The sequence below is a fragment of the Pagrus major genome, chromosome 15 (genome assembly GCF_040436345.1).
Source record: "Pagrus major chromosome 15, Pma_NU_1.0".
Lineage (NCBI taxonomy): Eukaryota > Metazoa > Chordata > Actinopteri > Spariformes > Sparidae > Pagrus > Pagrus major.
The window spans coordinates 31,064,900-31,087,199 of NC_133229.1; the positions used below are offsets into that span (position 1 = coordinate 31,064,900).

Genomic DNA, 22,300 nt, shown 5'->3' on the forward strand with positions numbered 1-22,300 from the left:
TCCGAAGGACCCGGCCTTCGTGGGCCGCAAAGGCCGCGTCCTTGAAGGCTGCAGCCCCTGAATTTGGACACAGCCAATATGACAGTAAAATCCTCAAATTATAGAAATTAAAAGACAAAATCTTGTGAAAGCGTGTCAGTAAATCAGCAGCTACGATGATGATGATGAAGTTTATTTCAGTTCTGTTTTTATTTTGGTTGAATTTGTTAAAAACATCCAGGTGTGAAGACGTCCTGCATTTTGAAGTCTCATCCAAGACGTTGGTGAGAAACATGATACGATATATTTATAATATTGTTTAATAAAAAATCAAAGCTACGAGGAGGACGACTCGCCAAACAGGCCTGAGTACAACAAGCTGTGACAGGAGCAACAAGACTGAAAGTTGTGTGTTTGGATCGCTCCACAGGTAAACAGGCTGCTTTGTAACAGGTGAGAGTACTTTGTGAAACACTGCGTTGATGAAGGGTCCAACAGAGCACAACTGTGAGGACGGTGTGTGATTGGTCGGCCTGTTGCTCTGTCGCCTCTTTACAGTTTCTGTAGTCTTCTCTGCTGACTGGACGGATCATCAGAGGCACACCTGCAGGGAGGTGACACAGGTGAGCTCCTGTCAGCAGAACTGAACTCTGAGCTGTGACAGGCCGAGAGGAGGAAGCAGCTGCTTAACATCAAACCAATTAGCAGTAATCTGGAGGATTTGTGGCTGATCTGCTGTTAATGGGATCAGAGCTGCTCGGAGGTTTGGGATGACGAGTCGCAGCTCGCTCACATTCACACCTTTTCTTCTGCAGCGCAGTGCTGAGCCCGCCGCACGTCTTTTATGAGAATATTTGGTTGATCTGATGGCAGACCCCTCTGCCCCCCCAGCAGTATGGACTGTCCTGACCCGCAGCTTGGCATTATGGGTCTGAAACCAGGAGTTCTGGTCGAGTCTCGTTCAGCTGCTTCTTTCTGGATCGGATTAAATCTCTGAAACTCGACGGATTCTTAAACTGCTTCCTCCTGATTCCTGACGTGAAGTGACTGTTGTTTTCTGCTGAGTGATTTGTCGCACTGAGACGTTAAAATGCCGTTCATGCCGGTGAAGTTCAACCTGCAGAAGCGGGTGAAGCTGGCTCAGGGTCTCTGGATGCTCTACTGGTTCTCGGTCATGGTGGGGATCCTCATCTTCAGCCTTGGCATCTTCTTCAAGATCGAGCTGCGGAAGAGAAGCGAAATGATGGACAACAACGAGGGCCACTTAGTGCCCAACCTGCTGATCCTGGTGGGTTTGTTGGCCTGTGGGGTCAATGCCTTTGGAGGAAAGGTATGCCACGACTCTCTGGACCCGATCAAGTTCACCAAGTGGAAGCCGATGCTGAAGACGTACCTGATGCTGTGCTGCGGCTTCAACGTGCTGCTGCTGCTGGCGGCTGTGCTCTGCTTCCTCATGCAGTTCGCTGTGTACCTGACGCTGGCCGAGGGCCTGAAGAACAGCATCAAGTTCTACAAGGACACGGACACGCCGGGTCGCTGCTTCATGAAGAGGACGCTGGACATGACGCAGATCGAGTTCCGCTGCTGCGGCAACAACAACTTCAGGGACTGGTTCGAGGTTCAGTGGATCAGCAACCGCTACCTGGACATGAGCAACGACGCCGTCAAAGAGTGAGTATCAGACACAAGACTGCAGCTGACACTTTGAAAATTCATCAAACTATTGTGAGAACTAAAGTCCATCCTATGCTTTCTCCAGAGCCTCAGCGGCTCTCTGTTCTATGTCACAGTACACCGAATGTGTTTGTGTTTGAACTCGATGAATTGTTCGTTGCATGTCTAGCATCAGAATAGTCGACAGTTCTTCTCTCTAACCTTTGAGGAAAGGTCAGCTCGGTCTTCAGCCTCAGTTCTCTGAACTGTGGCTCATTTTTGTCTCTGAGGTCATCGAAGGCACAAACTGGGATCATCTCTAAGCTTCCTAACAAGATTCAAACAGACTCTCGTGTGTTTTCAGCTGAATCTCACTTTAACTGAACTTTCAGACTGAGTTTAGTTAAACGGGGTCAGTGGAGGATAAATGAGGGATTTAAGGAGGTAAAAGTTCCCGTGCTGGAGGTCGATGTACCAGCTTCTCCTCCTTAAGTCTTTAATCTGTCAGGATCTGATTTCCACCTCGCTGCAGATTACAGCCCACTAACATGACAAGGTTAAACCAAACCAGGCTGCCCAGGGAGCGCTTGATTCTCCCACCAATGTTTCTGACAGAAGTGATCATTTAATAGGAACTGGTCAGATGTGATCGGTAACTGTCAGCTGATCGACTCTGTGGCTGCAGCGTGTCGTAGATGTGTGTTTGCGTGTCTGTTTCTGTGTTAATGCACTTAAGAGATATTACTCTCTCTCTCTGAGATGATTATTTCTCATCATCCAATTTTAACCTGCTGTCAGCCAGGCCCAGGCTCCACCCCCTCAGAGGGACACTGGTGACATCACAAACTGTCCCATCGCCCTCAGATCAGACTTTCAGATGAGTTCAGTTTAAAGATTTTATTTTTATCTGATTCAGATGTTTTTAGACGTCAGATCATCAGGAAACGTTCCTGACCTCCTGAGGATGAACCCTGTAGATTTTAATAACATCATGATTGTTCCTTCAGTTCCACCATCAGGACAAACTCTACATGTTCAGCTCCACTTCTGATCAGAGTCAAAGAGGAATCATCAGCATGTTGTCATGTTGTGGCTGTAATGAACTGCAGCCTGTAGGAGGCGCTAACAGACGGTTGAACTCCAGTCAGACCGGATGAGGAGCAGCAGAGTCCTCGAGTCGGACTGCTAGCCAACGTTAGCCTGGTGGAAGCACGGCCACACTAGTCAGCCATTATAGCGCTCCATGCTAGCTGGTTAGTTAGCTCATTTACTAACAGGACACTAAGTCATGGCTTAAATCAGTTTATACTCTGACAGATGAGATGAAGCACAGATAAAAAGCTACGTTAGCCTCCTCTGATTAGGGGGAATTCACTGCTCACCTAAATCCACCTGAGTCTGAACAAAGAGAAAACACAGTGAAGTTTAGTTGTCCTCGTATTAGCGGGCGTTCCTCAGGGTTTTATACTCGGACTCTCACTGTTTATCAAAGTGTGTGATTTTATGCTGATGATGTTAATGTTTGTTGTCAAATTAATAGATTTTTACTGTTTTGTAACATGTGTAGCAAAACAAGCAAACATTTAAAGATTTAAAACAAAAGGGATTTGTCCTGATGGTGGTGCTAAAGAAAAGGTCAAGGGTCAGTTCATTGACACAACTGTCACAGCTCTTTCTGGAAAGTCAATCAAATGACGACAAAGAGACACAAAACTACGACAAACGACTCAGAGCGTCTGTTTGTCGTCCTTTTTCTGTCTTTGTCGATGTTTGTTAACGTTATTTGTTGGAAAGTCAATCAGAGGCTCTGACCCCAGAGGCCCGGAGGTTCAGGAGGTTCAGGTGGGACAGTAGCCCATCCTTAACGTCTGTGTCTGTCCTTTAGTCGCGTCCTCAGTAACGTGGAGGGGAAGTACCTGATGGACAGCGTCCCCTTCAGCTGCTGTAACCCCGGCTCCCCTCGGCCCTGCATCCAGCACCACCTGACCAATAACTCCGCCCACTACGACTACGACCACCGCATCGAGGAGCTCAACATCTGGACCCGGGGCTGCCGCGAGGCACTCTTCGCCTACTTCAGCAGTATGATGAGCAGCATCGGCGTGCTCATTATCTGCACCATCTTCTTGGAGGTAAGGCTCCGCCCACAACCCGCTTCAGCCAATCAGCATCCAGCCTGGGCCACACTGTCACTTAAAGAAACAGTTTAACATTCAGTGAAATCCTCTTCTTCTAGTTCTTTCTGAGGGTTTCAGACTGATGAGCGGCAGCTAGTAAACTTAGCTTAGCATAAATAATGGAAACAGAGGGAAACCACTAGCCCAGTGACCAGCAGCGCCACAGCTCACTGATGAACACGTCCGATTGGGTTTATTTCATCTGAACAAATGAAAAAAAACTGAAGCGTTAACATGTCAGTTTGTAGTCTGACAGGAAGTCATGTTCTGGAATATTTCTGGACTCGGACCAGAGGCTTCCTGGAGTCTCATGACAAGAGAACCAGGAAGAAGTCCACGGTTTCCCTTTGTTTACAGTCTGTATGCTAAGCTAAGCTAACCAGCTGCTGCTGTGGCTTCATATTTACTGTGTTGTGTCATAAAGAGGGTCATGTTAATGTGCAGACGAGGGGGGAGCAGATACAGGAAACAACCAGTCAGATCCATGTAGTCAGCAGCACAATCACTTCCTGTTACATCACATGACATCACATGACATCACAGGTAGCTGATGAGCTGGTTGGTCCATTAACAGCGCTGTGAGGAACTTCCTGTTCCTTCAGGTGCAGTTCTGACCTTGTTGGTCCATCAAGAAACAACCAATCAGATCAAAGCTTAAACTTCTTCTTCTCTGTCTTCTGTGAATCTCTCTTGAGGAGAATTTAGTTTAGTTTCATTTCTTCCTGCCGCCTTCTTTACCTCTGCACTCAGCTGATCCTGCGAGGACAACTGTAGAGAAAGACTCTGATTGGATGGCAGTGCCAGGGGGCGGGGCTGTTGAAACAAGGTTTTTCTTGTGACAGAAAACGAGCTAACGAGGAGAAACTGAGATCAAAGTTCCTCTGAGCTGCTGCTGTTTCTGATCTGAGGACTTTCTCCTGGAGGTGAACGCAGGATAAGTTCTCCTCTTAATCTTCTGATTTAAACGAGATAATCGCAGCACACCTGCAGAGACCTTAAACGCATCAGGTCAACAACATAATTGATTAGCGAGTGATTAGCATTAGCGCTGAAGGAGCTGCAGCTTCATGACAAAACAAAACCACCAGACTCCATTTAGAAAAAGGCTGTTTTTAAAATGACAGCATTTCAAAGTTTATAAAATGTGACAACGGCTTTTACAGTTAATAATTTAAAATACATTTCTAACATACGTTGGTCTGGTTTCTGCATCTATCACAGTTATTGATCAGACACCACGTTTGAATTTAATGTTCCGAGTTCATCTGAATCTGACCTGAAGTCTGTGGTTTCTGTCGGACATTTAACAGAAACATCCATCGTTTTATTTGACTCCTGCTGCTGCTGTGACTCGAGGATCTGACTCGTGGATCTGACTCGTGGATCTCTGACTCGAGGATCTGACTTGTGGATCTGACTCGAGGATCTGACTCGTGGATCTCTGACTCGAGGATCTGACTCGAGGATGTGACTCGAGGATCTGACTAGAGGATCTGACTCGAGGATCTGACTCGTGGATCTGACTCGAGGATCTGACTCGTGGATCTCTGACTCGTGGATCTGACTCGTGGATGTGCTGAGGCAGTGGCGTGATAAGCTGCCGGCGCTGCTGAGGCTCACTGAGGATCAGGAACTATTCTTGGGGGGGGGGGGGGTTAATCCACCCGCAGCAGCAACAGGTTGCATTCTGGGAAGATCAGAGACGGTTCCTGAAAGAGTGAAGACGATTCATTATGTGGGTCAGAACAACAAGTGTGACCTGAAGCGTGACGACAGATTTAAAAACAACATCCTGAACTCAATCTCTCTCTCAGAGGAACGCGGCTCACTCGACCAATCAGAAGCCTCGTCAGTGACACAGGTCATCACAGATCACAGGAGGAGCTGGAGCGGTCATCAACAGATCATCAACGACCTGACAGAAAACTTTCACTGTCAAACAAACTTTATTGACGTTTTATTGGACGACAGACGGACATCAACAGTCTGACATCACAAAACACTTCTGTTGATTTCTGTTAGCTGACGAACAAAAACCGCTGCAGACGTCTCGCTCGTCCACCGTGTCGACCACAGAGCTGTCAGTCCAACACCAGAACGTCACGCAAATGTTTAGCAGCTAAGATAAAATAGGCTAAGGCTAGGCTAAGCTAAGCTACCCACCTGTCCCAGAGGTTATCTTTATCTTTTCCTCCCACCTGTGAAACAAAGTGCAGATGTGTTTTACTATGTGATGACGAGGATCACCTCAGTAACATGTCGCCCTCTGCTGGTCTGGAGAGCAGCTTCATCCACACAACAGCCAAACTGATGTGATATATGATATGACCTGTATACTAACCCTGTGTGTGTGTGTGTGTGTGTGTGTGTGTGTGTGTGTGTGTGTGTGTGTGTGTGTGTGTGTGTGTGTGTGTGTGTCAGTCGGTGGACATGGCGGGGTTGAAGTACCTCTGCACGGCTCTGGAGACGATGGAGGACCCGGACAACCCCGAGTGTGAGAGTGAAGGCTGGCTGCTGGAGAAAGGCGTGAAGGAGACGTTCGGCGACCTGCTCGCCAAGATGAAGACGATGGGGAAGGCCAATCAGGTGGAGGAGGGCGCAGAGGAGGCCGCCGGCTGAGAGCCCCGCCCACCACAAAGGACACTGAGGTCTCCCCCCTCTCCTCCCCCTCCTCCACCCGCCTCTCCCCCATTAAACAGGGAGCGAGAGAGGAGAAGTCTTCTCCACCAGCTGTACACACACCATCTCTCACACACACACACACACACACACACACACACACACACACACACACACACACACACACACACACACACACACACACACACACTCGTTCAAAGTGAACAAGTCCTTTAAATTTACTGTGAATGTCATGTGATATTTTCCATTCTGTAAATATGTTGAACAGAGTTTATTTTTAAACAGGAGGAACAGAAACCTGCTGCTGTAAATAAAACGTCTGCGTTTTAAAACATTAAATTATATACGAATATTAAATTAACCCCGCCCCCTCATTAACGCCTCCTGTCAGACACCTTCAGGCCTGACTGACTGGACGCCGGAGCCCGACCGATACATCACCACTGACCTCCGATCAGCTGATATCAGCTCATTGATCGCATATTAAACATGTTTAGAAACTGTTGCAGTTCCTCCGTCTGTCCAGCAGAGAGCGCAGTGAACAATATCTTCTTTAAATCTGACGGATTCTTGCCAAACTTGTTTGTTTATGTGAAAAAACAAACATCAGAATCGTCTTTACGTCCACATGTTGGTATTTGTGTCCCAGACATCGAGTATCGGTCGGACTCTGGTCGTCACCGTCGCTGTCGACCGCTCGCGCGGTCAGTTGGCATGGAAACAGACGGCCGCAACATCCGGAAAACACACCAGGCTGCCGCTGCAGTACCACTCCTGACCAGCAGGAGGTACAGAGGTATTTAGGCAGTGAGGCAGATTCATGCAGCTACTTCAAGTTTATTTGGACTTTATTTATAATTTTTATAATATTTATAATTTATTATTTTTAATTTGAAAATGAACAGAGCTCCAAACTTAAATTTTTGACATTCACACTTTGTGTTTTGAAGGTTTGTTGATGATTTTACTTCCTGAACGATCACAGCTTCACTTTCTTCAGTGGAAGCAACGATAGCTAACGTTAATGCTAACATCTGTGACCTGAAGCACGACGGGACTGAACAGGCTCAACTCGGGGCGTCTCGTCTCGGCCGTCTGGTTCCGTGTCAGAGCGACGCTGCTTCACCCTGAAACAGGAACGTTTTTTACTCTAAAGTTGCAGCCAAACCAACACACACACTCTGATGACCCATTTCGTCTTCAGCTAATATTAATATTTAGTGCTGCCCGACCAAACACTTCCCTGAGAATGGAGGTCATTATATTAACTTAATGATTGACATGTGAAGTGTTTTGGCTTCAGAGAATGGTTTCATGGCTGAGAGAGTTTTAGTAACTGTTAACACTGTTACAGAGAAATGTCAAAATGAGCCTTTAAAATCAAATTTTAGTACACGCAGGAAGCGAGCCGCCTGTTAGCGACAATGCTAACAGAAGAACAAAAACCAGCTGAGAGACGAAACAGTTTGTTCATTTATATGAACCCAGTGTGACATCGTCAGGCCCGGCTCGCTGCAGCGAACAGCCGACGATTCATTTATGATCTGAAATAACTAAACACAGAAAACTCTTCTGTTTGTTTATTATCAAGTGAATCAGTTTAAAGTGTAACTGGAGAATCTGGTCGGATCGTCTGCTGCTTTGGTTCTGGCTCTAACGACCAGATGAATGAAGTCAGAGCGTTCTGTTCCTCAGACTAACGGACCGGTGAACACCTGGTCCACTGAGCGCTCGGTCCGGGCGGCCTCGTGTTTCCTCCGTCTGACAGACAGGAAGCTGCATCAGAGAGTGTGTGTGGATCTGGTCTGTGTTCAGTTTTACAGAGTTACTTCAGATCAGCTGTTAGTGATTAAAGGGTCAGTTTAAAGAGAAATTCAGTTTCCAGGTACAGGCTGTGATGTTTATATGTCTCTTTCTTTGTATTATGGAGAGTTGTGATGTTTGTTGTGGGTCGGTTGGAGCTTGTAGTCGCTCCGCTGTGTACGATAAGAACCTATAAAGAGATGTTGACTGACACCAGACTGTCTGACTCGTCTTTTATCAACTCACCAACACCCTGAATACAACAAAGGTGTACACATGTGCACAGACAGGTGTATACACATGTGCACAGACAGATGTACACACGTGCACAGACAGATGTACACACGGCTCAGACAGGTGTATACACGTGCACAGACAGATGTACACATGTGCACAGACAGGTGTGTACACACGTGCACAGACAGGTGAATGTCGGCTGCACGTTGAAGCATCCTTGGACAAGATACCGAACCCCAAACTGCTCCTGATGAGCTGCTCGCATGGCGGCCTCCGCCATCAGTGTGTGAATGTGACAAGTGTTGTAAAATACTTTGAGCAGTAGAAATGCAAATCCATTTTATTACAGTGTGCGCAGGTGTGTTACAGTGTCTCATCATGTGTAACAGTGTGTTACAGTATATTACAGTGTCTCAAGGTGTGTTACGGTGTGTAACAGTGTGTAACAGTGTCTCATCATGTGTAACAGTGTCTCACGATGTCTCACGATGTCTCACGGTGTCTCACGGTGTCTCACGATGTCTCGCGGTGTCTCACGGTGTGTGCAGGTGCCTTACAGCAGCTGAGCAGATAAACAGAGTTAATCAGCTCAGAGGAACAGATTAACTGCTGATGTCAGCTGAGGGCCAGAGGACAGTGGCCATGACGCAGGAAGACACCAGGGGGCCCCGGGGGGGGGCATGTCCAAGTCCTTTAAAGGACAAGTTCACTGACTTCATTAGCAACATGTTTCTGATCCTACAGTGCTGTCAGTCAGTCTGTCTGTCTCTGTCCTGCTGATGGAAACAGACACACTGACTGCTCTTCATCATCAATATCACTGAATGAAGCTCTCAGTTTCAGAACCAGTGAAACAGGATCAGATCAACAAAATAAGTCGGTTTTCTTCCCTCGTTTTCCAATTAAACATTTCATCTCCTCTTCAGATTGAAAACCCTTCAAACCGACAGACTGACAACAAACACAGACAGTAATAATCGTTCTACTGGTTTCTATACCTCGTGTGGACCCCTCACAACCTGTTGCTGGGCAGAATTCAGATTAGATCCGATTATCTGAGAGGTCGTTAAGACAATCAGGATAAACCTCTGAGCCAGAAAAGACCAGATCATGTAACGTGAGAGAGACCGTGAGCTGAACTGGTTTGGAGTCACAGTCACTGGACTGGTCCCAGTATGAACCTTCAGTCGGTCCAGTCTCTGTCTCCTGAAGCTCAGGTCGTTGTCTGCTTCACCGACGTCTGTCTTCTTTTGACTGAACTACAAAAAAACGTAACACCGTGCAGAAGGAACCAGACGCTCCAGCTAGCTTAGTTAGCACTGAGCTAGCCTCTCGTCTGTGAGTAGATGCTCGCCTCCTTCTTTTTTTTTAAAAGATGTTTTTATTGAAGGCATTTTTCAGATAGAAGACAGAAACACAAACACAAGAAAACACAGTAACTGGACCCCCCCGGTCTTGTAATTAATTATGTATTTCCAAAATTCTTCCAGAAGACGACGACTCCAGCGCACATGAAGCAGGTCTCCATCACAGGTGTGTTTCACACAGTGTGTGTGGAGTGTAATGACTTCTGTTAACACATTAAACTGTCTGAGAGTCGTCACACGCTCGCCTCCGTCTGATCAGAAAGAAAATCACAACAACCCTGATGATCGTTAGTGACCAGGTCAGACTGTTACACACAATGTTAATAAAGTGTGTGTGCGTGTGTGTGTGTATTATTAGCAGCTGTGATGAGATTAAAGACATCCTCAGGAGATTTAGTCAGATCCTTTTAATGCAGCACACACACATCAGGAGCCTCTGTGAGCCAATCAGAGGAGAGTAGAGTCCTCAGGTGTGAGGTGAGGTCACTTCCTGTTCTGCCACTGCGACACACTGCGTTCCAGTAACCATCCCTCCATTATTCAGTACGCCAGAGAAACATTCAGCGTGTCCCTCTGTGAGGTTTGTTACAAACACCAACATGTCCGACTACATACCAGCGTGCTTCTCTGGCTGTTCTGACCCACAGTCCTCTGTTCTGACCCACAATCCTCTGTTCTGACCCACAATCCTCTGCTCAGCAGAACTGAGCGAGCACAAACATCTGACAGAGACAGAACACAGCGAGGAAGTCTTCTGTGCTTTAACCAGCGTGGTGACGTGTGACGACCAGGATCAGTTCTCAGTGATGATGATTCTCCACATCAGGTCCACCTCAGCTCCATCTCACCTCCACCTCACCTTCACCTCAGCTCCACCTCACCTCCACATCAGCTCCACCTCACCTTCACATCAGCTCCACCTCACCTCCACCTCAGCTCCACCTCACCTTCACATCAGCTCCACCTCAGGTCCACCTCAGCTCCACCTCACCTTCACATCAGCTCCACATCAGCTCCACCTCACCTTCACCTCAGCTCCACCTCACCTCCACATCAGCTCCACCTCACCTCCACCTCACCTCCACCTCACCTCCACATCAGCTCCACATCAGCTCCACCTCACCTCCACCTCCACCTCACCTCCACATCACCTCCACCTCAGCTCCACCTCCACCTCACCTCCACATCAGCTCCACCTCAGCTCCACCTCCACCTCACCTCCACATCAGCTCCACCTCAGCTCCACCTCAGGTCCACATCAGCTCCATCTCACCTCCACCTCACCTTCACCTCAGCTCCACCTCACCTCCACATCAGCTCCACCTCACCTTCACATCAGCTCCACCTCACCTCCACCTCAGCTCCACCTCACCTTCACATCAGCTCCACCTCAGGTCCACCTCAGCTCCACCTCACCTTCACATCAGCTCCACATCAGCTCCACCTCACCTTCACCTCAGCTCCACCTCACCTCCACATCAGCTCCACCTCACCTCCACCTCACCTCCACCTCACCTCCACATCAGCTCCACCTCAGCTCCACCTCCACCTCACCTCCACATCAGCTCCACCTCAGCTCCACCTCAGGTCCACGACTCGGCTCGGCTCGGCTCAAACTGGTGAAATATTTATATTAACTGAAATGTTCTGGACGATGACACAAACTCGGTGAGTCCGACTGACTCAGTGAGTTCTACACAACAGCCTCTTGGACCATGTCGGTCCGCCATGTTGGATTTTTTGCTAATAAGCATAAACTGAAGCAGTAAAGTTTGTTTTGCTCTTCATGAGGGACGACTGAGGGGGCGACACGCAGCAGAGGGCCGCGGGTTGGACCTGAACCCTGGTCCGCTCCAACTGAGTGACCACAGCAACTCACGCCGGGCCGTCGCCACCACTGAAGACACTGAGGACACTGAGGACACTGAGGACACTGAGGACACTGAGGTCGCGTCCCCGGCACTTTTTCTGGGTCTTTGATATCTTGATATATATATTAGGTAACACTATAATATCTTTCATATCATTAAAATAAATTAAAATAAACAATTATATATAATAAAAAAGTGCAGATGTATAGTTAATTGAACTTTAGTAAATAGTTATTTCACTGTGAACAAAAATAAAATCGACGTATCAACTGTTTAGCAGCAGTTCTTTATTGGAAAGTTGCATTTGATGTTCATAATACTGTAAATGGTTAATAAATACTGGAGTTCATCTATAAACATTATATTTTTAACATTTACAGCTGCTTAATAAATGTTTTATGAACCATTTCATTGTTTCTTAACACTGAAATTACTTAAATTAATATAATGAACCATAAATGAAGCATTTATTATTGATGGTTATTATAAAGTCTTACACGTATCAATACGTTCTTTTAAGCAAAGAAATAAGTCAGAAGTGACCATATTTGTTACTTTTCTTCTGTCGGGACAAAACTCAGAACCCGTTGGTCCAATCACCAGTGAACATGAAGGTGGGGAACGGGTCTACTAAAGCATTTCCAGTACAACCCACAGGGGGCGCCACACATGCCACACATGCGTGTCTGAAAATCTGCTGGACATAATTTCACCATTTCTTGTGAGCAGTTATTAACCAGAACCTGAAGTGCTGTACCGACTGGTGCCGGTGGGGCGAGGCCAATCACGTACAGGCACACAACTCAAGATGCCTTTTACTAATCTGTGTTGAACTGACAGGAGGATCCTCACCTGTCTCCTGAACACACAGGTGGACAGAACCAAACACGTTAAACAACAGAAGCTAAACATTCAACATGTCGTGTGAGCTGCACCAACAGCAGCTGGAAGGAAACAACATTAAGAGTCATTATAGGAGTGAACGCTGCTGATTTTAACCTGTGCACTGCTCCTTTAACCAGCCAACCAGACAGCGCCACGTACTGGTGAGAGAGGAGAAGTAGAGCGAGTAAACCAGACAGAAAGCAACAGTTCAGGAGGAGGCTTCACCTGGACGCTTCACCTGGAGGCTTCACCTGCTGGAGGCTTCACCTGGACGCTTCACCTGGAGGCTTCACCTGGAGGCTTCACCTGCTGGACGCTTCACCTGGAGGCTTCACCTGCTGGAGGCTTCACCTGGACGCTTCACCTGCTGGAGGCTTCACCTGGAGGCTTCACCTGCTGGAGGCTTCACCTGGACGCTTCACCTGGACGCTTCACCTGCTGGAGGCTTCACCTGGAGGCTTCACCTGCTGGAGGCTTCACCTGGACGCTTCACCTGGAGGCTTCACCTGCTGGAGGCTTCACCTGGAGGCTTCACCTGCTGGAGGCTTCACCTGGAGGCTTCACCTGGAGGCTTCACCTGCTGGAGGCTTCACCTGCTGGAGGCTTCACCTGGAGGCTTCACCTGGAGGCTTCACCTGCTGGAGGCTTCACCTGGAGGCTTCACCTGGACGCTTCACCTGCTGGAGGCTTCACCTGGACGCTTCACCTGGAGGCTTCACCTGGAGGCTTCACCTGCTGGAGGCTTCACCTGCAGGCTTCACCTGTCTGGTGCTGAGAGGACCAGGTGAGTCAGTGTGTCTGTGTGGGTTTCACATGAATGTGCGGTCGGAACCAGCAGCCCAGCTAAAACATTCAGACACGTTTAATGTTGTTTTAATTTAAAGGCTTTCTGTCTGTGAATCGCTTTATGAAGCTACGTGCAGCGATAAGGGTCAAGTTTAGTTTGTTAGTGACGTCACCTGAACGTAGCCGCCATTTCTGGGTGCCGCTCGGAGTGAAAGTGAAGCCGGTTCTGCTCCAACACGCCCTGTGGTTCCGTGATGTTTGGACCTACAGTGTGTGTGTGTGTGTGTGCGTGTGCGTGTGCGTGTGCGTGTGTGTGTGTGTGTGTGTGTGTGTGTGTGTGTGTGTGTGTGTGTGGATCACTCGCTGTGCGTTTACACCACAGACCCGGTAGTTGAACCGTTTACACACTCCGAACCGGACATTAAAAATGGCGGGTCAGATCGAGTGGGATAGACGTCTGCGCATGCGTCACCGAGACCAACCTGCCCCTCAAGGATAAGACCGCTGACTCAGACACCTGAGTCACAGGTAAGACTGCACCTGAGTCACAGGTCAGACTGCACCTGAGTCACAGGTAAGACTGCAGCTGCAGTGGAGCTCAGGTCATCACTCAGGTCGCTGTGAAGTTTAAGTTAACCGATCAGATGTATTGATCTGAGGTGTCCTGATTCTGTGATGAATGTGTTTTACTGTCCAGCTGTTTTGTGCCAGTTGGTGATGAACACGCGTTGTGTACCTGCAGCTACTGAACAGAACTGAGCTCTACAGGCTGAATACGATGAAATGAGAACTGAGTAACTAAATAACAACTGAAAGGAACCAAGAGGGAGTCCAGGTCCACATCCGAGAGTTCCTCTATCCACCCTCAGATGTCTCACGGTCGGACCATAAGTCCACAAGGACTCTGGAGGACATTTTGAGACCTGTATGTCCACTTTCTGTTGCCGGACAACCACAGTTCATGTTGTGACAGTAGATGCCGGGTTTCCACCGGAGGAGGCCTGAAAGCATTTCTTCCACTGATGATACGACTACTCCTGAATATCTGATTGATTTCATTCTTCATTGTGCAAAATATTTAATTAACACAAACTTTGTAAATCTCGACCTGACGTCTGAAGATTATACTTCAGTTAATTAAACAGTCAGAAGCTTCTGAGACAATATGAAACCTCAACATGTTTCTGTTTGTTTGTGTGAACGCTTGTTATTATTTGTATAATTTAAAACATTTTTTATGTATGTTTCTTATTTAAACTTTACTTTATTTATATATATATATATATATATATATATATATATATATATATATATATATATATATATATATATATATGTATATATATATATATGTATATATATATATATGTATATATATATATATGTATATATATATATATATGTATATATATATATATATGTGTATATATATATATATATATATATATATATGTATATATATATATATATATATATATATATATATATATATTCGTGTAAACATTGTAAAAGGGAAACGTCTGTGCCGTCGCCGTCCTCCTCTGTGTGACTCTGTCTTTTCTTCTCTGGTGTTTTATGACTGAACTGTCGTCCTCTCGTTAAACACAGATATGATGAATGTTTGCTGCCCTCTGGTGGCCACAGTGAGCAGCTGCAGCTACAAACACCTACAGGACCTCCTGCAGCACAGTACTCTGATTACTTTCTGGCTGAAGGTCATGTTAGTGATTGTGTTGAACATCAGAGACACTGAGGATCATTTACAACATGTGCTTATTAAGTAGTTCGATTAATAACAACAATAAATAACAATAAATCAGTTTTATTTTCAGACATGAACTGAGAAAAGTTCAGCCCCACATTAATCTGACAAACAAAGACAACACGAAGTGTCTGTAAGGAACCAGAGTGATTGTAAAGTGTCTTCACGTCCTCTCTGGGCTCCATACAACACCTTCAGGGTTCACACTGCCTCTTCATGTTGACTGAGTGACGACACCGAGAGGAAACTTGTTTTAAAGGTTTATTACAAAACGCAAGACAAAACATGTCCACTGGGTTTTTATTCTATTGGCAAACACGATACAATGACGAACAACCTTCTATCTGCAGGTGAAGCTTCGCTGGAACCACGAAGAACCAAAGAGGAAACAAACCAACACAACATGGATCCAACAGAGGCCCGGAACTGAGAACACAAACCAGGAGGAGGAGGAAGAGGAAGAGGAAGAGGAAGAGGAAGAGGAGGAGGAGGAGGAGGAGGAGGAGGAGGAGGAAGAGGAAGAGGAGGAGGAGGAGCAGGAGGAGGAAGAAGAAGAAGAAGAAGAAGAGGGGCAGCAGGAGGAGGAGGAGGAGCAGGAGAAGAAGAGGAGGAGGAGGAGAAGCAGCAGGAGGAGGAGGAAGAAGAAGAGGAGGAGGAGGAGCAGCAGGAGGAAGAAGAAGGAGTAGGAGGAGCAGGAGGAGGAGATCTTTTGATTTTCTACGGGAGGTTGGTAGTGCGACTGTCAGCCGCCTACACACATTTATAAATAGGTCACCATTAAATTAAATTAAATCCAATTCACACAGTAAAATGTTATTCACAAACTCAAAGTGTTGACCGCCGTCTGACGGCTCGACAAACAGGAAACAGAACGTGGGGGTGGGGGTGGGGGTGGGGGTGGGGTGTTTGGCTGAAGCTGCTCCGTCTGTCGTCCATGTTTGATCCAAGATGCCCGTCAGAGTCTTTATCCAATCAGCTGCTTCAGGATCAATACTTAAACTCCACCAACAGACTCAGACGTCACAAACTCTTCTGATCACACAATCCAATAAATTGATCAATAAATGATGATTGACTGTTTTTTTGTCCTTTCAATCGACCAATAAAGATAACTTTGAATTTCTGTTTGTTTGTTGTTTGTTTGTTGGTCCAGATTCTGCTTGAAATCCTCCGGACTGTCACATCATCTGTTTTTACTTCACAGAGCTCTTGAACAAACTGACGTGGAGGCTTTTACTGTGAAAGAACTGGTTGTCGTCTGTCGGAGTCACTTCCTGTCGGCTGCAGTTGAGGATGGCGATGCTGAACGTTGAAGGTGGCGGTGGTGTTTTTGTTTTTTTTCATTGTGAATCACATTAAATACCATTAATATTTATATAATACAACATTGTTCCAAATTCATAAATAAGTAGTGCAGTTTCCCCGTCGACCTCCAAACACGACCGCTCGCCGCTAAAACAAGAAATCCAGACGTCAGACGCTGCAGACCGGTCAGCAAACACACACACAGCTGAAAAACTACAAATATGGCCGACTAGCTGCAGGTTATAGTCTTCATGCAAACGATAAAGTGGAGGAACGCCAGCTCTGACCAATCAGATCGTCTGCTCAGATTTCACATTTTAACCTTTAAAACATCAAACAGTCAACCAATCAGAACGCGCTGATAAGAACTTCAGCCAATCAGAATCACTCTGAGCAAAACCAGAAAGGAACTGGGCGTTGACGTCGCTGAGGAAAGAAAACAAATGTTGAGACGAGCGGAGGGACCACATCAGACCTGAACCAGACCTGAACCAGACCTGGACCAGACCTGGACCAGATCAGACCTGGACCAGACCTGGACCAGATCAGACCTGAACCAGACCTGGACCAGATCAGACCTGAACCAGACCTGGACCAGATCAGACCTGTACGGAGGTTTACTAATGACAAAACTGACGTATTATTTTTGTCATTTTTATTGATGAACAGATTTTTGTTCTGAAATTATTTTTCGGACTGAATCGATCAACAAGAAATTAATCTGCAATAATTGTGTTGTTTATCGTCAAACACTTCCTGTGTTCAGCTTCTCATTTTCTTCTCACAGTAACGGAGCATCTTTGAGTTCTGGATCCCTGATAGTCTCTGTTTGATTCAGACGTCACGTGAAGTAAAAATGTTATTTTAGTTTTGGATTTCTGTCAAAAAATCTTTACAATAACTAAAATGTCGAATGAAATTTAAATTATTAGAATTTGGAAAAAAATACATAAAAAAGGGTTTATATTCTGTGAGGGTTAAAGAAAGACTATTGATCTGATTGGAGGAACAGAGGGGCGGGGTTTGTTTGAATATCTGATGTTCGCTCTCTGACGCCGATTTACTTGTTTTATTTTGTTCTGTTGTTTTTGTCGTTATTAAACTTCCGTCTCAGCACTCTGAATATTTTTCATGTAATTTTAAACTGAATCTGCAGGTTTATTTGTTCTGACTCTTTTCTGCAGAGACTCAGTTTCCCACAATGCTCTGCTGCGGAGGTCTGACTGACAGGTCCCGGGGCTTATGGGAAATATGGTGGCAGGTGGGCATGGCCTGGCTGTAGCTCCCAGTTCTCCCCAGGTGGTTGATGGGAAATGGAGTGTAGAGAGGACAGAATGAAGCGGACAGCGTCCGTGTGACACCTGACAGACAGGTGTGGGAGGGGCGGGGCCTGTGGAGGAGGGGCGAGACAGGGGTGGGGCTGTGGGGTAACACTTTAAATCTAATCCCATCCTTAAGAGCAATTAGCTAACGGTCGGTCATGACCATATATGGATATGACCATATTTGGAGGTCCCCCCACCATACGACCATATATGGATGTCCTGCTGCTATCTACACCAGAGAAGAATCAGTTCCAGTTCTTGAAACCTGGACAAACAAACTGCCGTGAGCGGCCCAGAATCTGACTCCAACTGGTCCAGAACTGGTGGTGTACTGGTCCAGAACTTTCATATATAACAACTTTCCAGACTGGTCCCAAACCAGTCCAGAACCAGTCAGTGCTGATTCAGAACCACCTCAGAACAGGTCCAGAACCAGTCCAAACCCAGCCCAGAGCCGGGTGATTTCACTCCGAGTCGGACTCCAGTGGAGCGGTCTCGTCTAAGACGACCCTCTTCCGGCGCTTGGCGGCGGCGGCCTGCGCCCGCTGCTCCTCCTCCATGTGGGCCTTCTTGTGGCGGGAGAAGCTGGACGAGTGCATGAAGGTCTTGTTGCAGGCGGCGCAGGTGTAGGTCTTGGTCTTGGCGGCGGGGAGTCCAGTCTTGATGTGAAGCTGCTTCTGGTGCTGCTGCAGCTTGGCTCGCCCGCCACCATCCATCGCCCTGTGGGTCTGCTGGTGCCGCGCCAGGCTGGAGGCGTGGCTGAAGCGCTTCCCGCATTGGCTGCAGCCGTGACGACCTGCGCCTCCCCCTCCCCCTCCTCCCTCCTCCTCTTCCTCGGAGATGGCGGAGCTCCGTTTGCCGGGCCGTCCCCCCCGACGACGGCGGTTCTTCTTGCAGAGAGTGTAGAAGTTGGGCTTGTCACGGGAGCAGAGCTTGAGGCGAATCTTGAGGTCGGACGAGGTCTCGCCCAGGTTCTCTTTGCCAGGCGTGTAGTTGTCCAGCAGCTCCTTAACGTGGGTCACCTGGTGTTTGGACAGCTGCGTGGATGTCCTGAAGCTCATGTCGCACTGCGGGCAGGCGTAGAACTTATCGCTGCCACCACCGACGCCCTGACTCTGAATGATGGCGGTTGCCACGTGCTGCTGCTGCTGCTGCTGCTGCCTCTGCTGCTGCTGCCGCTTGGTCTTCTTGTTCTTGCCGCCAGCCTTCAGCGAGTGGCGCAGGGCGGCCATGTTGGGACTGAGGGTGACGTCCTTGGGGAGGCCTTTTCCTTTCTTGTGGATGAGGCGGTGGCGCGACAGGCTGGAGCTGTGGTTAAACTCCTTCCCACAGATGTTGCAGGGGTGGATCCGCCGCTTCCCGTGCAGCCGCAGGTGACTGCCGAGCATCCTGACAACGACAACAAACAATAAACAAAAGAAACAGAACAGAAAACTGAGTGAGAGCAGTTGTTTATCTGAGTACCGACCTGCTGCCTTTGAAGCTCATCCCGCAGTGAGGACAGGTGTAGCGCGCCTCCTGATGGGTCGGCTCCAGCGCCCGTTTGGTGGGCGGCGCCGCCCCGCCGCTCTTGCCCGTGTGTGTCTGCTGGTGGCGGTACAGGCTGGAGGCGTGGCTGTAACACTTCCCGCAGTAGGTGCAGCGGTACTGACGCTCGTCGGGCTCAAAGTCGGCTTGGTCCGAGTCGACCTCTCCGTCCAACTGGCTGCTCCCCGCCTCCACCAGCACCTCCTGCTCCTCCTCGGTGTCCTCCTCATCCTCGTCAGAGTCTGTCTTTATCTCCACACTCTGCTCCGTCACCTCACAGGGGTACACCTCCTCATAGGGAGCGAAGAAGGCCTCGTCCGTCTCGATCTTCAGCTGGTCGGCCGTCAGGTCCGATGGGTCGTCCGAATCCTTCTTCACGCAGGAGATGGTGAACTTGGAGCCGACCTCCGCCCACTTCACCACGTACTCGATGGGCTGCGTGTCCAGCTCCACCGTGATGAAGTCTGCTCCCAGGGCGTCCGACTCTGACACTGCCAGCTCCGTCTCCGAGTCCTCCATCCTGAACCGGGGCCGCGCTGAGGAAGAGGAGCTGCTACAGGCCTGAAGAGGAGGAGGAGGAGGAGAAGACGAAGGAGAGAGAGGCAGGAGGAAGAGGAGGAGAGAGAAGAGGAGGAGGAGGAGGAGAGAGAGGCAGGAGGAGAAGAGGAGAGAGAGGCAGGAGAGAGAAGAGGAGGAGGAGAGAGGCAGGAGGAGGAGGAGGAGAGAGAGGCAGGAGAGAGAAGAGGAGGAGGAGAGAGGCAGGAGGAAGAGGAGGAGAGAGAGGCAGGAGAGAGAAGAGGAGGAGGAGAGAGGCAGGAGGAGAAGAGGAGAGAGGCAGGAGGAGGAGGAGGAAAGAGAGGCAGGAGGCAGGAGAGAGAGGATGGAGAGAGGAGAGATTAATTGATGATGAAATTTTCTGGAAAATAAACTCAAACAGATTTTGACATCATCAGCAGTCGACAGGAGGTCAAACAGAACAAATGTCATTTACATTATTTCTATATGACATAATAAACATTTGTATCTGTTCACAGCAACATTAATAAACCGATTAGTCGATTAATTGATCAGTCCAACAGAAGATAATTCAGAAATTACTTTAAGAATTTTATCAGAAACACAAAAATATCAGTTTCATGTCTGAACTGAATGTTTCAGTTTTCTGATGTTTTAGAATAAAATTATTGATTCGATCGAGTCGATCTTGTTTGTTACGGGAAGAAGCTCCACACGTTTCTTCTGGTTTCCTCTCAGCTGATCTTTACATGATCAATTCAATCAATATTATTTAATCTGTTACAAACACTTCAGGCTGAAGTTGTCAGATCACTCCAAATATTAAAATATTAATCATTAAATATTAAATGCACCGTAACATTAAGAAGAAAAACATCAGAATACTTGATTTGTCTCAATTTATTGTTGGTTTATAGATTTTAAGACAATAATGAGGTGAAGCTGACGTCTTCACACCGAGTTCACTGGAAACACACCAGAGAGGCCGTTTGACTCGTTCTGCTTAATCAATAACTGAAATCATTCAATATCAATATAGTTTCTGACAGTGATGATTTATTGATGTCAATATTAATCACCAATAATGACCCGATCAGTCACTGATCAATCCTCTGTCAGATTTCTTTCTCACTGGACGGTTGGACTCCTGTTTTCTGATCAATAATCAAAGTGGTTGTTTGTCACAGCCCTAATTATTATCGATCTGTCCTGATCAAATCATATCATACAAAGTGACACCATAGAAGAAGAAATCCACACTGCCCACCGCCATCATCAGCCAGAGCTGATATTTACTGATTGATCAATCACAGCTGATTAATCAATAGCCTTTGTTTCCTACCACAGTGAACTGATCGTACATTTAATATCAGTTTAGAGGCTGACTGATCAACAGATTATTAATAATCATTATTGATCAAACAGGACATGAATGTTGATGTGTTATCAATAGTTAGACATCAGAGAACAGGTCAGACTGACGATCAGTGACGTCACAGTCGATATAAACACAGGTGACCTCTGACCTCCTGTCAGCCCAAACATCATTTTATATTAAGTCATTACTTTGCGTCGTGACGTCACGCGAGCTCCGTCATACTGAAGCTGTTGCCACAGTGACGTGAAGATCGTCATCAGGCTGCTCTCTGACACTTTGCCTCGTTATTTTAACCCGCCGAACTCCATTCAAATATCTGCCATTTTTACTGTCTGCACGCCGGCCGGGAGGCTCGGCTCGCTGACGGACGGATCCATGAAACGACTGTCGAGACTGAAACCCATCAGATAAAACTGGCAGCACCAGACCCGAACCCGGCGTCAACGCGTGTGACAGATGTCGTCATTACCGCCGCCGGTACCTGTCGGCGAACCTCCCGCGGAGGGCGGCTGCTGGCAGGTATCCATTATTTAAGATGGCATTTCTTTCATATTAAGAATTCATTGGTTGATTATCTGACTGCCGAAATTATTACAAGACGCCTTTATTGTGCAAAATGTCTTAAATCCTTTTAAAATGTATTTTCTGCTCGTTGCACGCTGGAGGTGTTAAATGATGGAGTTTCTGAGTGGAGTTCCGGGGCTCGGCCGGGCTCAGTGTCAGTGATGAGGAAGCAGAGGAGGGATCTCTCTGCCCCGACCGTCAACTGTCAAAATAAAAGATCACCCCGCGGAACAAACGACGCGGACCGGATCCAGCCGTCGAACGGGTCAGGTTCTGTTACTCACCGGGCGTTCGGCGGAGGCACAGCGGCGCAAACGATACAATTTTACCGGTGGAGACGGTCACAATAAACAGGAAGCAGGGGACGTGGACACAAAGCATTGTGGGAAAGGATTAAATGGTTGTAAAGAACGGAAGTACGGCGGCTTGTCCTTCAAAATAAAACCAATAACATAAAAAAAAAATGTCAAAAAAATAAAATACACCCGTTCATGCAGTTAACCGAAATGTAAAATAAAGACCTAT

The 22,300-nt window shown here is 47.3% G+C and overlaps 2 protein-coding genes across 3 annotated transcripts; one reads left to right on the plus strand and one right to left on the minus strand.

Annotated features, from left to right (window-relative positions):
- The first annotated feature begins 438 nt into the window (after positions 1-438).
- prph2b (peripherin 2b (retinal degeneration, slow)) lies at positions 439-6,599 on the plus strand. Its single transcript, XM_073482141.1, has 3 exons — positions 439-1,650; positions 3,518-3,764; positions 6,231-6,599. Exons 1-3 carry the CDS (start codon positions 1,070-1,072, stop codon positions 6,426-6,428), a joined length of 1,026 nt encoding a protein of 341 aa, XP_073338242.1. The 5' UTR covers positions 439-1,069; the 3' UTR covers positions 6,429-6,599.
- Positions 6,600-15,407: 8,808 nt separating this feature from the next.
- On the minus strand, positions 15,408-22,148 carry LOC141009908 (uncharacterized). 2 transcript variants are annotated; one of them, XR_012180160.1, is made up of 4 exons: positions 22,060-22,148; positions 19,259-19,878; positions 16,990-19,179; positions 15,408-16,951 (listed from the first exon to the last, which is right to left on the minus strand). XR_012180160.1 is itself a non-coding variant. In XM_073482651.1 (3 exons), the coding sequence occupies exons 2-3, from the start codon at positions 19,834-19,836 to the stop codon at positions 18,255-18,257; spliced, it is 1,503 nt and encodes a 500-aa protein (XP_073338752.1). In that variant the 5' UTR covers positions 19,837-19,878; positions 22,060-22,148; the 3' UTR covers positions 15,408-18,254. The 2 variants fall into 2 exon arrangements, 1 of the variants encoding a protein (XP_073338752.1); XM_073482651.1 differs by having other exon boundaries at positions 15,408-19,179.
- Between the last annotated feature and the right edge of the window lie 152 nt (positions 22,149-22,300).